Source organism: Lacerta agilis, chromosome 3, assembly GCF_009819535.1.
Source record: "Lacerta agilis isolate rLacAgi1 chromosome 3, rLacAgi1.pri, whole genome shotgun sequence".
Lineage (NCBI taxonomy): Eukaryota > Metazoa > Chordata > Lepidosauria > Squamata > Lacertidae > Lacerta > Lacerta agilis.
This window is the reverse complement of record NC_046314.1, coordinates 83,182,380-83,198,777: the sequence shown is the minus strand read 5'-3', so window position 1 is coordinate 83,198,777 and position 16,398 is coordinate 83,182,380. Positions and strand designations below refer to the sequence as shown.

At 39.9% G+C, this 16,398-nt stretch overlaps 1 protein-coding gene across 1 annotated transcript in view; it reads right to left on the bottom strand.

Annotated features, from left to right (window-relative positions):
* DNAH8 (dynein axonemal heavy chain 8) overlaps window positions 1-16,398 on the bottom strand; it is a 117,030-nt gene that overhangs the window by 80,596 nt on the left and 20,036 nt on the right. Inside the window, exons 15-29 of the mRNA XM_033144581.1 lie at window positions 15,441-15,521; window positions 14,190-14,306; window positions 13,520-13,636; window positions 12,129-12,273; window positions 10,828-10,937; window positions 10,243-10,349; window positions 9,734-9,842; window positions 9,248-9,434; window positions 7,624-7,820; window positions 6,953-7,079; window positions 5,258-5,493; window positions 5,057-5,161; window positions 4,176-4,289; window positions 3,335-3,397; window positions 1,110-1,210 (exon numbers count right to left, since the gene is read on the bottom strand). Coding sequence (XP_033000472.1) covers window positions 1,110-1,210; window positions 3,335-3,397; window positions 4,176-4,289; window positions 5,057-5,161; window positions 5,258-5,493; window positions 6,953-7,079; window positions 7,624-7,820; window positions 9,248-9,434; window positions 9,734-9,842; window positions 10,243-10,349; window positions 10,828-10,937; window positions 12,129-12,273; window positions 13,520-13,636; window positions 14,190-14,306; window positions 15,441-15,521 — 1,916 coding nt within the window. The remainder of the gene's footprint in view (window positions 1-1,109; window positions 1,211-3,334; window positions 3,398-4,175; window positions 4,290-5,056; window positions 5,162-5,257; window positions 5,494-6,952; window positions 7,080-7,623; window positions 7,821-9,247; window positions 9,435-9,733; window positions 9,843-10,242; window positions 10,350-10,827; window positions 10,938-12,128; window positions 12,274-13,519; window positions 13,637-14,189; window positions 14,307-15,440; window positions 15,522-16,398) is intronic.

Here is a 16,398-nt window from a genome sequence, read left to right as displayed (position 1 = left end):
CATGTGCTCTGGCTTCTGTAATGGTGTTCCGTTGTGCCAGTCGCGGTTTAGTCATGCTGGCCACATGACCCAGAAAGCTGTCTGTGGACAAATGCCAGCTTCCTTGGCCTGAAAACAAGATGAGCGCTGCAACCCCATAGTCGCCTTTGACTGGACTTAACCGTCCAGGGGTCCTTTACCTTTTCTTTGTAAAAGTGCAACTGATTTAATCTGGTTACAGGTAGGTAGCCGTATTGGTCTGCCATAGTCAAAACAAAATATAAAATCAAAAAATCCTTCCAGTAGCACCTTAGAGACCAACTAAGTTTGTTCTTGGTATGAGCTTTCGTGTGCATGGTATCTGAAGAAGTGTGCATGCACACAAAAGCTCATACCAAGAACAAACTTAGTTGGTCTCTAAGGTGCTACTGGAAGGATTTTTTGATTTTATATTTTGTTTTGATTTAATCTGAACTGTGATCAAAACAGTGATTCCCAAACTGTGAGCCATGGCCTCCTGGAGAGGCACAGATTTATCCCAAGGGGTCCACAGATTGGGGTGGAGAGAGACTTTAGCCTCCAAGACTTATGATTTTCCCCATGAGGCAACTGACCAGGAGCTGAGCATCAGGGTGCTCAACCAAAAACACTGAGGAGAAGAGAGAGAGAAGACAGCGGTGCTGGTACACACATACACCTGCTGCCACATTCACAGGAATATAGATTCCAAGATGCTTATACTCAAAGTCTTCCAGTCTGCTGCCTAACTTCATTCTGTTAATATCTTACACAACTGCAGTTCCAGTTCCAAATCTAAGCAAAAGCTTTCTACAGCTGATTTTAACTGCTCATCTCTTAACACCCCTTCTGCCTCATCACTCCCACGACTCACTTTTGATTCTGCAGAACAAATATCACATGCAACACACATCTCATAGCTGTCCCCCCTTCTTTATTTCCTCCTGTGATTCTTCACAATATAGCAAGTTTTCAGAGGAGCTGAGTTCTGAAGATTATATATAGTGTCCCCAGTGTACAAATACAATATTGTGCAAATGTGTCTCCCATCATTAAAGCCTTCCTACAACGCTTAACTTATTCTGGCAGGTAGAACAATTTTCCACAGTTACCTGATTTTATGTAAAACTTCATAGTCCGTGACAGGCAATCCAAATAGCTGCTCACCAGATGAATAAGTAATGAATTTCCTCCAGAGCTCATCAAAATTGGCCTAATAAATAACAGAAATTAACAAAGGATTTAGATTATGTAACACAAACATAGCTATCCTTTACTACATGCATATCCAAGCCAAGTCCCTTGGGCTTCGTTCTCATATGAGAAGTCTGGGGATTAGATCATAACATAATGTTCATGATGCAGTTTGTACACATGAATGTATTACTTGCAGATCTCTGTGAATGCCAATTACACAGGGCCAGTTCACTCTGGCATGCTAATCATTTGGTGGCTGAAGCAATGTTTTTCAATGAAGTTGGTTCCTGCACTCAATAGCTATGAGTTGTCAAGTACGGAGTAATCAGGTGGTGAGAAATCAACTACTATATGCAATGTTTATGTTAACTAGGCCATCAGTACTTTCCTAGATTGGTTTGAAGACTGCAGTCATGTGATATCTTCTTATCAGAAATGCTTCATGTGATCAACATTTAGATTTACTATACTGCATTTTTAAATGTTTCTAGCCCGCTTTTCTGTTTAAAAAGCCAATGTCCGCACTGGCTCACAAATTAAAAGAAAGCATGAAAGGTTACAATAATAATAAAAATAGAGCCAAAATAGCAACTGGAGATTAGCAACAGAAAAACACAGCAAGAGAAAACATAGCAATTAACCTTCCCCTTGTCTTAAGGTAACTGCCTTAACACAAAGCTTGTGAAGAGAAAGATGTGAGAGGAGATGGAGAGGGAGTTCTGAAGCTTGTGTGCATTGGCTGAAAAGATGCTGTCACCATATCACCTCCCCAACCTTTGAGAGCAGGCCATAGGGAATGAAGAACCTGCCTCAGATTAGGACCTAAGAGAGTGGAGGACAGCTCAGAGTGGAAGAAGTACTCCTTCACATACCCTAGTCCCAAGTAATTTAGGTTTCAGGTCCTAATACCGGGACTTCAAGTTGGACCTGGAGTCCATGTAGCCAGCACAAACTATCTTGGTTCCCTACAGTACAGTCACATGCACAAAGTCCTACAAAACAACTGAAAAAAGCAAGGAATTCGAAGTCTGCTGGTATAATATGTGGAAAATACATACGTGTGAAAAGGCTTGGTGAATCAATTTGATCATTAGCTATAACACAGAAGTGGTTGGCAATGCCGCAGGGATCTCATTGCCCATATCACTGCTGCTTACTAGGAGGGGGAGGGGGAGGGTCAGCATGGTGCAAATGCAATCGACTCCTCCAGTGCATTTGCACCACGACATCCTCACCCTCTACCTGCGAGTAAGCTGCAGTGATGTGGGTGACAAGTCAGACAAGCACCACTACTCTAACAACTACTGCTGTCATAAGCAAACAATGTCTGAATTTACACATACGCAGAAAGGGGCAGCGGCTGCACACTGCACTCATGTTCTGATAGTAGGCTACCTTGTACTGTTTGATGAGCTCTTCTTATCTTTCACAGAGTCTAATAGCTACACAAGATTTAGGGCAGTCATTTGACTCTCACAGCACCATATAAAAGGTTAGTCTCAAGGTTATCATAATGAGAATCAAAACAGCAAGAAATACGATGGCATAGGCCCCGATAAATGAAAAGTAGAAAATGTTTACTGATTAAAAACTCTTAGGGGACTAAAGCTCAGATATAATGCAATACTTCAATAAAAACAATTTGGTGTATAACTAGTTAGAATGAAGCAAAACATCACACAAAAATTGTTTTGGCTCCCCTTGTTTCAGAGTGGGCGCCTGTAATACCTCATGCTTCAGGTGGGCCCCCAAAAAGGATTCAACCTCAGACCTTGTGGGGGGCCGGACTATATTTTGAAGGGGGGGAAATGAACAAATTCCTATGCCCCACAAATAACCCAGAGATGCATTTTAAATAAAAGCACACATTCTACTCATGTAAAAACACGCTGATTCCTGGACCTTCCGCAGGCCGGATTGAGGAGATGATTGGGCCAGATCCAGCCCTGGGGCCTTAGTTTGCCTACCCATGCTCTAAATCAATAATCCATATGTGAAGGCAAAATATTCTAGGGCACTACGGAGTACTGAATAAGGCGCCCACCAGTGTCAATGTTCTGAAGAGTTTAACAAATAAAAAGGAATGGTTGCTGATTCATCCATTGCATGCCACTCATTTTAACATCTTAAACATTCTTACCTGAAATATCTGTAATCTGTTGCTAGCTTCTTGGGGTGGTGTATTTGGAACCATGGGTCCCTCCTGTAATGGGCAAAATGTAGTCAATAATTAATATATATTTTAAAAATAACCCTGAATCTCATGCCCCATTCTCATATCCATTCAACATACATAGATATCACAAGGACTAGATGAATTTCATGTTATACATAGGAATGCATGTGGAATTTGATTTCCATAAATTCCAATGCAAACGGGTCTGATTATCTCCCAAAATAATGAGCATATCAGACTATCAGATTTTGCACTTCTCTGAATTTTGGTGCCGTTCTTGGGTAAAAATAATAATTCAATACATTAAAAATAAATAGCTGTAGAATAAAATAAATTTTAGAGATGCACATGTTGCAATAAAATATACATTTAAATCTGTATTTTTGGGAATTATTTATATCCAAATATGATTTTATGCAGATTTTAAAAACAAACAAACCTGCAGATGAATGTTTAAAAAGGAGAGAGGCAACTTTATTAATTTATTAATAAAGGCCTGAAAAACTGATATAGGTTGGAAACAGACTGATCTGTCCATCATAAGTTATAATCCTTCATGTATTAGACTGCCTATAATACATACTGTATTCTAAAATAGAACACAATTGTTTTTGACCAGATATTATAATTTATGTTAAAACCACATACATGACCTAAATTTAATTTTTTCAGACCACTTGCTTTTTCTTAATCGTAGTGCTTTGTTTTGTTCAACACAAGACAAAGTTAGATGAGACAGTTTATATATGTATAGTGTGAGATATATATGTATGTGTGTTCTCTGCAAACTGTTCAAATAAATTACCACTTCATATGCTGTTTCATAGCCCGACACATCCTCACGGAAAACCTCAACAGCCTCCAGTAGCTGGCTCTTAAACTTGGGCTGCACTTGAATCAGCTCGTCTTGAACACTGGCCTGCAATATAAATGGATGTTCAAAAACTCCAAGAAAGTAGCACCCATACAGCGTCTCCACCCCCATCGTTCTGCCCGGACACTGAGATCCAGTGCTGAGGGCCTTCTGGTGGTTCCCTCATTGCGAGAAGCCAAGTTACAGGGAACCAGGCAATGGGCCTTCTCAGTAGTGGCACCCACCCTGTGGAACGCCCTCCCACCAAATGTCAAAGAGAAAAACAACTACCAGACTCTTAGAAGACATCTGAAGGCAGCCCTGTTTAGGGAAGCTTTTAATGTTTAATAGACTATTGTATTTTAATATTTTGTTGGAAGCCGCCCAGAGTTGCTCTCCTCCCCAGAAGTGGGAGTGACCAGGCAGCTGGAAAGCAAATGTCTACCACGCTGGGCAAGTGCTACTGTCATGGGTGCATGGATGAGGAGCAAAAGATCAAGTTCAAGTGGAAAGTCCTGGAATATCATAAAGGGTAGGGATATGCATCTTGCAGCCATGAGCCAGAAGAGGTAACTTGGTTTGGAAAGAAATGTGAAACACAGCTATTAGAATCATAGAATTGTAGAGTTGGAAGGGGCCACAAGGGTCTTAAAACAAACAATTGAGGAACACAAATCTCCAGTCCAGAAGCACCATAGAGATCCATAAACCAGGACTGATGATCTTGGAGCACAGGCCAGATGACCTTATACACTCTAAGCTGATACTAATGAACTTTTTATGAACTGCCATTAATTAATTCTAGTATAGTGGTATATGTTTCATATACTTACGGCTTTGCTTTGTAGCTTTATGAAAGAGTACCGTAATGTATCAACTCCTTCTGATTCCTCTTTTGTCACTTCAACTTCAAATCTATTTAAAATTGTATAGGCTTCCTAAACACAAACAAAACAAAGAACAGGATGCCTCACAATTCATATTGTCAAAAAAGCAATGTCAATCCCAGCTCTTTAAAAATAATAATAACTTACTTCAATGGGCCCCATAGTCATATCCATTTCTATTTCCTTGTCTCGTATATGAGCAAGAGCTTCCATAGCAAATCTGACATCATCTAAATCTCGAATTGGTCGAGATAGTTTTTTCAAATATTCTGCTATAAACGTTATCATGTCTTGCATTTTCTTCTTGTACTCCTCATTTAAATAGCGGCAGAGTAACATTTTCCATGCTTTAGCTTCAATTGAGAGCGCTAATTTCATTGGTCCTATGAAAAAATTACAGTATGTAGATCATACTGTACACAGAAAGCAACTACCTTTTGCATGTCACACATTGAAAGGAAATTGCACAGACAAGTTTAAAACAAAACAGCCTAGTCAGTGAAATTACAACCTTTAGGCCAGGGGTCAGCAAACTTTTTCAGCAGGGGGCCGGTCCACTGTCCCTCAGACCATTATTTGAAAAAAATATAATGAACGAATTCCTATGCCCCACAAATAACCCAGAGGTGCATTTTAAATAAAAGCACATATTCTACTCATGTAAAAACACGCTGATTCCCGGACCATCCGCGGGCCGGACTGAGAAGACAATTGGACTGGATGTGGCCCCCGGGCCTTCGTTTGTCTACCCATGCTTTATGGTGTGACCCAAAAAATTTCTGCAAGTAGTCTTGCATTCCAGAGGGACTTTGGGCTTGTATTTCCTAACCAACAGCTCTCAGAGGAGTCTCTTCACAGTGAATGTTGTGCATCCTTCAGGTATGGGTGTACAGGATGCAGCAGAATCTCAAGTCCTTAAGCGGAAACTTAAAGATTCTTTCCTGTTCAATTTGTGCTAGATGATTAAAGCCCTGCTTCTTTAGATTTTGGTTATAGTTAGTAAAATAATATATGTTATTACATCTTCATGCTTTACTCTGCCTTTGTATCTCCTTAACAGAGCCCCTTGATGTCAAGTATCTAACTAGAGTTAAGTAACAATTAGAGCCAATAAATGTAGTCACAGGGGGGGAGGGGTGTTTCCATTGTGTAATTATTTCCTATAACAGGGCTAGAACTTAAGAATCAAGAGAAGACCTAGCAGTGCACAGAGGTTATCCATCACATGTTCCAAGAATGTGCAGAGCGGCATGTAGGGCTGCATATGCTGGCTCTGCGCACCTGCACCTTCAAACATTGGACAGACAGTATGAAGAGGAAACCTAAGCACATTCAGCTGCTTGTGCACAGACTCCTCCATCCTCAAATGGAGGTCTCAATCGCATGGAGCTGTCAGGGGTGCTCAGAGCTCCCCACCCTCTCCATATGTTCACAGAGCACAGCCCACAGATAATAACTTCTGTATTGGACTTTAGAGATGAGCGGGTTATTTCCTAACATAATATGGTTGGTTACTGGGCTATGGCATGATCTTTTGTCTGCCTAATAATTGTAGTTCAAAGTAAAATTTCCACAAATGCCAGATTTGTGTTGCTATAACAAAATTTCAACTCAGTGCTATGGCTGTAAAAAAAAAAAAAGTATTGAGGCATTTCTCTAGGATGGACAAAAGACAATCTGAAGACCTAGAAACAAGAGGAAAAGATCAATTCAAGATTGCAAGATCAACCTACAATTGACACAGCTATTCCAAATGTTGCTCAGAAAAGCAGATAACTTGTTGCCCCAAAAGCGACAATTTATTTTCCTGCACATTGCACATAACGAAAATGGTTTTCATACCTGTATTCAGTTCAATGGGGCCAACAGAAATTGTAGGTTTTAAATCTTCTATCTCTTGTTCAAAGGTAGCGTAATGAAGAATCTCTGACCTGATCTCAGTCAGAGATGGGTTACTGGCCAAAAATTGCTGTAAGCAGTTGGAACGGATTATTAACATGAATTATTTTATTCTGTTAAAACAGTATTCAGTATTGAGGTGTTACTTCAAAGGCTACATAAGGAGTGGAACACATGCATATAGCAACTATATCAGAGCTGCAAATAGCAGCTTGCCCAGAACACATTGCACTGGCCTGCATTGATTCCCCCACTCAAATCCTGCTCTCTATGGTTGCTGCCAACTACCAACTACCAGGATAACCCAGGAGCCTATTAAAGTCAAGATTCACAGTGGGAACCGCCCTGCACTTCAGTTTCCAACCCACAAATACAATACAGCACTTATGTTTGGCTCCTCAAGCAAACTCTTTGCCTTCTGCTTTCTGGTAAAAACTGTGAATGCTATTATAGGAATGGGGTAGGATTTGAGGGGGTTTGTGTGAGGCAAGGTTGTCTCCAAGGCACACTGACACTTAAGAGACCCTATGCACTAGCTTTTGAACCATGAACCAAGTTGAGTAAAAAGAAATGTTGTGCTTAAAATCACAACAAAGGCTCAGAATTCAGTTTACCTGAACTTTCGCATCCCTGTCTTCTGTCCACAGAGCTTTATATTTTTGAAAGTCTTGCAGCGCTTCACTAGCTGCTTTCCGTACAGAGTTTACCGATGAGGACAGAAGCACAACTAACTTGGAAATATCTTTGTGTTCTGCCACCCCTGGATAGAAATTTCTCAACTTTCTTGCAGGATATGACTCTTCTGGTGTTTCTGAGAAATATGGTTAACAACATAAATTCTGTAGCCTCTCTTTACACTCCCCTTCCATATATCAAAGCAGAGCAAAAACATAATCAGCAGAAATCTACACTGATAAATATGTATTTCTTATTGAGCATAATCCATAAAAAAACATTTCACTGAGATTTAACAATATTTTGTTCGTTTTTTTATTTATTTTATTTAATAGACCATATCTCAGGGTTACTACTTTACATTTCCTAGATTGTGCTCTCAGAATCTATTTTACTTACTTATGTATTTCTGAGAAATAAAGACTACCATTCCAACTACTTGTGTTTTTGTTAATCCCTCTGGCACTAGCCAAGGCTTATTTCTTTATCTGGAATATATATCCTTTGCCTACTAATCAAAGCTATCAAGGGGGCTTGCAATATAGTCAATGTACAATAAGGATGACGGAGGACCTGAATATGTATGTTTAGGATATTGTTCCAAAAATACTCTCTTTAGGTATACACTTTTCCCTTCTTTCCTCGCTGGCTGGCAAGCAGGCCCGTAAAAACAAGGGTTTTGGCCACACACACACACAGCAAATGTTCGGGTTCATGGGGCGAAAAGCAGCACCATAGCAAGAGGGTGGGCCAAGGCCCCCAGAACACACCCTTTCTGCTCTCATTGGTTCCGCACCCCAAGAGCTGGTATCTAGTTGGCCTTGCTCATTGCAGAGGTCAGACATTTTTAAAAAAATTAAGTGGCAGGAAGCTAAAGTCTCAGCTGCTGATGGCGCCACTGCTGCTTTGCCATGGTGCTACTGGGTTGTTTTCAGGGGTCATTTGGGTCCCCTGGCCTGTGAAGGATCCTCTGGGGTGCATAGAATCCTAGACCCAAGAGAGAGCAGAGAATCAGAAGTTGAACAGGTTGTTGTGTATTGATTCAAGGGTTATCATATCTGTATTATTAGTGTCTGTATTCACATTAGGGAAAAGTAGCTGCCTTCCTGTTCCAGAAGGAACAGCTACTATTGGTTCATTCAAGTTGCTGCATTTGGATCCTCAGTCTTATTGGTTCCCACCAAAAGGCAGCTTTGTGATTGCTTGAGATTGTTCCTTCCAAAATGTATCCTCTACTGTCCCTATAAATGTATCTCCCTCTCCTCAGTTCCCCAGTCTTGTTTGTCTGAATAAAGAGTGTTACATGAAGAAGCTGTCTCCTGCCTGCTATGTTAGAGCTGAAATCACTTGCTGAATCACGATCCCCATGTTACAACACAGGTAATACATGAGAGCGGGTGTTTTATCCACAACACCATGCAGATGTCACTTTAAAAGTGGGCATTTCACAGTATAAATGCCCAGCTGGAAGTGGGCTGGGTTAGGTGTAGCTTTAAAGAACAGTTTTGAAATTTTGGAAGCAATGGCACTTTGTAATGTAAAAGAGGAGCAGCGGCTACTAACTTTCTTCTTTTCTCATTTTTCCTCCTACTACGCTGGGTGTTGTAGCAACATTGGTTTCCAGGGTGGTACTGGATCTTGGCGGGTGGTGTTGCTGTCCCCAGTGTGCCACCCCACGGCTTACATCCAGTGTCAACTGAATCATACGGTTGATGGCTTGCTGGATATCATCCAAACTAGGCACCATTACCTATGTAGAACACATAAATGCTTTCCATTAAACACAATGCAACTGTCTTAAACCCAAATGTAACTCTCTTAAACCCAAACACAATTTGGCAACAATCAGCAGCCCATAAGCTTGTGAGTTCTCAGCAAGAAGCTCTGGGTATTCTCATTTTAAAAAAATTAAATCATCTCTAGATTTTGTATGTGGGTTGTACACTACTTCATCCAAATCTTCAATAAATTTATTGAACAGCACTGCAAAAGTTAAGATAATCAGAAGAAATTAAGGAGTTTGCCTTCTTGATTGCATAAATCACTTACAACATTTGGAATAGCTAAGTGCACTTCAGCTTTTAGAAATGTAATAACATCTTCGGGTTTAGTAGTTGCTGTCTGAGGTAAATAGGGTGGTCGTCCAAATGAGCTGGAGCTGAAAAATGAAACAGGAAATGTTTTATTGATATACCACTACAAAATGCTGAAATTGGCGGCGGGGTGGGGGGGGGGAGAGATAACAGAACAGAGGGCACACCAAGAGGGTTCTGTGGGACAGCAAGTGGGAAGTTGAAGAGAGGAACGGAGAACATCCAGCTCTTCCAAGACAGGCAAAGTCTGGTCAATTGCTGTGTTTGTTTTCTTATGCCAGTGGCAAAAAACTACTAGCATTTTCTGAGTTGTGCACAGGACTGAGTCTTGTGGTGAAAGAAAATCCAATTCAAGATTTGAGGAGACAACCTGTTCATTTCAGTTCAACTTACTGTGTTTAGCAAGCAGTCATTACAACCTGTGTGAAATTTTCTTCACTACACAAAGCCTCTTTTAGCACATACCTTGCAACAAATATTCGCTTTTTAAGGGCATCCAAGGATAATCGAGTAGCTTTCTGTAGGCTGTCCAGCAACTGATGACTAAAATATGCAACTACTTCTTTGCATTCCTACAATTAAGAAGAATGTGTTCTTGTTAAATTTACAGGTATCCCAGAAAACAGCCAACACTTTATCTCTCTTCTCTTTGTTTCTTCAAACCAATAGACCAGTTATCTAGTTATTACTGAGTTGGTCACAGGGGAGACAAAATGAGATTTGACTTAGAATCTTCTGATGTTCAGTAAAGCACAGGACCAGGAAACCCACACCTTGATCCTTCATCATGGTACAGATCCTGCCAAAAACCCTGGGACTACAGATCTTGCCTTTGCTTGACCTCAGTGGTGAGAATCCCCATAGATCAGGACAAAAGACTGCAATCCCACTCTCACTTCCAAGTATCTTCAAAGTAGGGGAGGGGGGAGGGGAGGAAAAGCTAAATAACATTTGAAAATTGTCCTTACAACTTTGCGAATAATTTTCTGTTCAGTTTCAGTAATGTGTGTCTTGCACTATATAACCGGTTACTCATTTGCAATGGAATACCTTTTTAAACTCATCTTCCTTCTCACTGTCCTCAGCGTCTTCACTACTGAGCACACCTGAAGACGCAGAAGTCTTCTCATCTGATGAACTTCCGAATGCTACATGCTTCCCTTCTATTGAAAATAAAATATAAGATAAATTTAACATAGTTCATTCAACTGATAGTCCTGTGCAGAAGTTCATACCCAACACTGTACATACGGTGAAAGGGAAAGGATTACTGTCATGCACTAAAACCTACTTTTTCCATAAGATTTTGCATACGTAAAGCCCAAATACATATAGGCCTCATCCCTGCAACCAATACACTACAAAATTGAGGTTAATAGGTCATGTAGGTCGAGCCTTTGCACAGTAGGCGCTATGCATATAAACCCCTCCACAGATGTTAATTCAATCATATAAAGGTCAGGCAAAGACTGGGTAGGAACAACATAGAAGGGAGGGAGGCCACATTCACCCCATTTCTTCATCAGGTGTATAGCAGCCATGGTTCACACTCAGCCCCTCTTTGTGCATCACAGCAGCTGGGCCAGCCCTTGGCACCAAACATTATCCCAAAGTAATGGATCTGATTTGCCAATTTCCCTTACCTATACTGCTCTAATATTCCAGAGACAGTTCACCTTGGAGACCTTCTGCCTAAATGGGTGCAGTCTAGCCTGAGATTTATAGCATCACTGGATGCTATTGCACACCACAACACGCTTCACAGCTTTGCAAGATTCCAGGGGTTACAGTGTAATGAGGTTTGCATTGCAAAATGCCTATTTGAGCTCCAGCCTGCATAAAGAAGCAGGCTCCTAACAGATCACAAATCTACCAATTACTGCTGGTGTGATGAACCAGGAAGACAGGCAGGGTGGGGTGGCAGAAAGATGTAATGAGGAACAATAACAACCATGTACAATATATTGGCAAAGCGTGGGAGTGCAAGGGATGGAAGCTTCTGTGGAACATGCGCCAGAAATGAAATCTGTTTTTTCAATATTATTTTTTATGTTTGTATCGCTACTTTTACAATACAGTTCTGCTGTTTTTATGTAGTATTTTTGTATACTGCTTAGAGATTTTTAAATTTGGAACAGTTTAGAAATGCTTTTGAATAAATAAATGAATGTCACCTTTGAAGCATTAAAAAAAAACTTCTTATAATCATTGATAGTAAGGAATCTTATATAGTCATATAATTTTGGACAAAGAACACACACACCTCACGGGAAAAGGCAAAGAAAATGTGCATAAATAATGTAACTACTTGTTTCTTTTGAACATTTCACACAGAGATATAAAAAAAATACCTTGCGGTTGAAATTTTTTCACACTTGGTTTTTTAGTACGCTTAACTTCGTAAATTTGCTCAAATATAGATATCAGTTCTTGCACTGCATCTTCTATGTGTCTGCTTCTGTTGTTTAAGATTTCAGCCCATTCCTTGGTGCATACCTGTTCATGATATACAGGAAGAATGTTTACAATACTGGGGGGAGGGGGAATCAGAACACTTGGCCAAGGTTGTAATTCCATTAGTTAATACCAATAATATATCAGAAATGAAAACTTATTTTGAAATGTATTTAATTACTTATGGTTATAAAAGTGACACATTTTAACTTTGATTTACACATATCACTTCTGAAGATTCAAAAGCAATAATTTTATATTTACCACTACCAGTATTTTCATATTATCAGAATATGAAGTGCTTTAAACCAGAACAAATCATATGGCCTTAAAGTTTCAACCATCAGTCTTAATATATATTATTATTCAAAAAGATCATATTCTTCAAAAAATATAATATAAGGACTGAGTTCCTATAGCAACTGTGGAGGTTTCCCACACCTTACAGGAACTTACTCAGTTGCTGAAACCAATACGAAGATCAATCCTAGACAGCCAAGACAAGACACCTGTTGCTTCACTCAGTTAATATGTAAAACACACACCTAAGACAAATTTTGCCATAATTTCACTTCTTAAACCTGAAGTTTCCAAACTATAGGAACATGGTTCCAAGGCAAATTAGCGGCCCAGGTGAATGGACAAGTTTGATATTGCTGTGGATGCCAACAAAATCCTACAAGTCTTCCCTCTCCTCTGCCTTAACAGCTATCTCATGTTGTAATATACAGTTATTGACTCTCACTTACCGGTACATGCCTAAAAGGGTTAACATGAGACCTGAGATCACTTTGCCAGTGTGGGTGTGGCTTAGTTCAAGGGAAGCAGAGAGACAGCATCCAGCTCATCTGTCTCTCCCCAGAGACCAGTGTACTGCAGCTTGAACCAAGGGACAAGGTACCCAAAGGGTTGGAATAACCCTGAGAGTTTTGGCACAAAACTACCCAAGAGCCTCAATACACTAGCAACCAATATTTTTTAAATGAAATTTATTAAGAATAAAAAATAAAGGAAGAGGACAAATGGAAGGTGCAGAATGTTGCTTCAAGAAAATAACAACAATAATCTTTTAGTTCAAATCTATGTAACTGATAGCTACTTAGGAACAGGATTCTGGTCTACTCATGTATAAAGTAGTAGCACTGATGGTCAGGTGAGGTGAGAGGCAAAATGAGAACTAATCAGTAATGTTGTTGCATGCTTGCACACACAATCAATCAAAATGATGAATAAAAATGTCTATTTAAAAAGATATTTGTTCCATTATTTTTTTAAAAAATGTGGTCACCTCATTGCGTGCAAGTAAATCCTCCACTTTTGTTGGACTTTCTGGTAGTATAAGTAATAGGGTATTTGCCATATCTTTCATTGTTAAATCAATCTGCATTTCACTTAAGTCATTAATCTGTTAAAAAAACAAAGGTAGTTAATAACATGCCAATGTCTTTCAAGGGTTTCCACAACAGTGTTATTAGGAAATCCCATAAATTTTGATCTTGAGGGGTGCAAACCTAACTCACCCAAAAATGAAATTGCTCAACATCAATGAACTACAAGAGCTATGATTCAAATCCACACAACTAGTTCCACATACCCACAGGATTTGAGCACTCCTTGCCCTCCACCTTGCCCTTGTCTTCACATGCAGGGGAAGTCCTTAACTCACCAAGGGTTTGAGACCCATTGGCTACCCTCACCTTGTTTAGCTGGCCAGTCAAAGCCATTCCCGGGGTGTGGCTGCAGTCACATGCTGATAGCTTCTAGGAGCCACAGGTGAGAGCTGAGTGGAGGGTAGGGACCAAAGGTGGACAAACAACCCCAGAAGGAACAAGACGTGTCCCACCCCAGAGGTACTACTCTTTCCCTGACACTCCATACATCCCAAGCTGATGGTGCAATATAAGCAATAAAAATGAACAATAAAAATCTGTTGAACACATGTTGGAAATCAGGTTTACCTTTTTCAAAAGCTGATTAAACATTTTAATAACTTCATCAACTTCTTGGAAGAAGCTATCTAAAGTCAAAGATGACCAGGTTAAAATGGTAAGCCCTTGCCTCAGCACAGTTTCTACCTACAGAAAGAAGGGGGAAAGACTAAGACAGGAAAAATAGGCATTTATTGTGAATGCTATAGCTGTGGCCAACTCCCAAGAGACTGCCATCTACTCACAGAGTTAAAAACTGGCAGTGATCTACCCCCCTTTTGGAGGGCTCAGGTCAAAGTTGATGAGCTATTTTAGGGTCTACTGCAGACGTCAAGTGATCTACCGGTAGATCACAATGTACCTGTTGGACATGCCTGCACATAACAAATCATAATGATAGTCAAGTATTTCACTAAGGGTCAGTAACATTTTTAAGCCTTTCTTTATACATTATACTGGTGACTGGGAGCGGCCACCGAGACCACATAACACTGGTCTTGAAAGACCTACATTGGTATGTTTCCGAGCACAATTCAAAGTGTTGGTGCTGACCTTTAAAGCCCTAAATGGCCTTGGTCCAGTATACCTGAAGGAGCGTCTCCACCCCCATCGTTCTGCCCGGACACTGAGGTCCAGTGCCAAGAGCCTTCTGGCAGTTCCCTCACTGCGAGTAGTGAGGTTACAGGGAACCTGGCAGAGAGCCTTCTCAGTAGTGGCACCTGCCCTGTGGAACGCCCTCCCAGCAGATGTCAAAGAGAACAACTACCAGATTTTTAGAAGACATCTGGAAACAGCCCTGTTTAGGGAAGCTTTTAATGTTTAATAGATTATTGTATTTTAACGTTCTGTTGGAAGCCGCCCAGAGTGGCTGGGGAAACCCAGCCAGATGCGTGGGGTAATAATAATAATAATAATAATAATAATAATAATAATAATAATAATAATAATAATAATAATAATATATTAATAATTATACTGTGTAAAGCTAAATATAATAATCATAAACATTTTCTCCTATCCTAATAAATTTATTCTTAAGCTCACAAACATGGAATCATCTTTAGTTTCGCTATTCTCTCCTTTTATCTAATTCTACAATATCTATATATATATATATTCAAATCAAAATCTGCAATAGATCCCCTGTGGATTGGTATAAAGTCCTGGCTTTGTGCAGTCTCAGTGTCACCTTTGTAGAGAGGAGGATAGATCAAAACTAGAAGAAATGGGCTCTACCTATTGCTGCCCTACATGCCTTCTACCCTACCAGCCACAACTCACCTTCTTCATTTTGGGTGCCATCAAATTGACAAAGACAGTGGGTACTTCTTGACACAAATTTTCATAGCAGTGTAGAATATTCTGAGATTGAAAACAAATATTCAATAGCTTAATGAATTTTAACAGAATTTACAATGTGACTGTGCAGTAGAATATCCCAAAGCCCCCAGCCAAATTTTGGAAGAATTAGAAGGTACTTCAAAGAGACGTTTGGTTCAACTTTCTGCCGATACAACAAATCCTGATATGTCTCATCCTCTGCTTAAAAACCTCTAATAAATAATTATCTGCTACTGTCCGTGGCTGCCTGTTGCACTATTGAACAGTATGTATGTCCTGTTAGGAAGTTCTTCCTAATGTTCCTGTGTAAGCACAAGCCATTTAAAGAAAAATAATAGGTGAGGATTTACTGACTGCCATGTGCTTGGTGGCTTCACTGACAGGAGTATTAGAAGTGTTAAGAAAGATATTTCTCCTCAGACAAAAAGTTCTGACCTCTGATCTCCCCGAGAAACCTTGATGATTCAAAGAATCTGCAAATAGGACATTTTAAACTTTCTCACTTAAAACTTGAGACATAAAGCTTATCTCCCCATAGCCAGTATTCAACCACAGAACCACACAAAAGATTAAAAATTGGGCTGCGGGTGTTCTCTGTATGACACATTTCAGTCAGCCTTGCCCTATTGGCTTAGAGTCAAAATAGACATGACAACCAAGCTCTAGCTTTAATTTTTAAAGTCTTTCTATAGTCACCCCCCTCCCTAAAAAAAGCCAGCTATGATTTTTAAGAGACAAAGACGTACATTCACATATCTAAATCATCATGCCTATTTTTCCATTATCTATGCAATTGTGTTTATTAGTTGGAGACATAAAGAAACTGATTCAGAAATGGATTTCAGAACAGTAGTCATGCAGCCATGTATACCTTGACTCTGGAACATTTCCTGCCTTG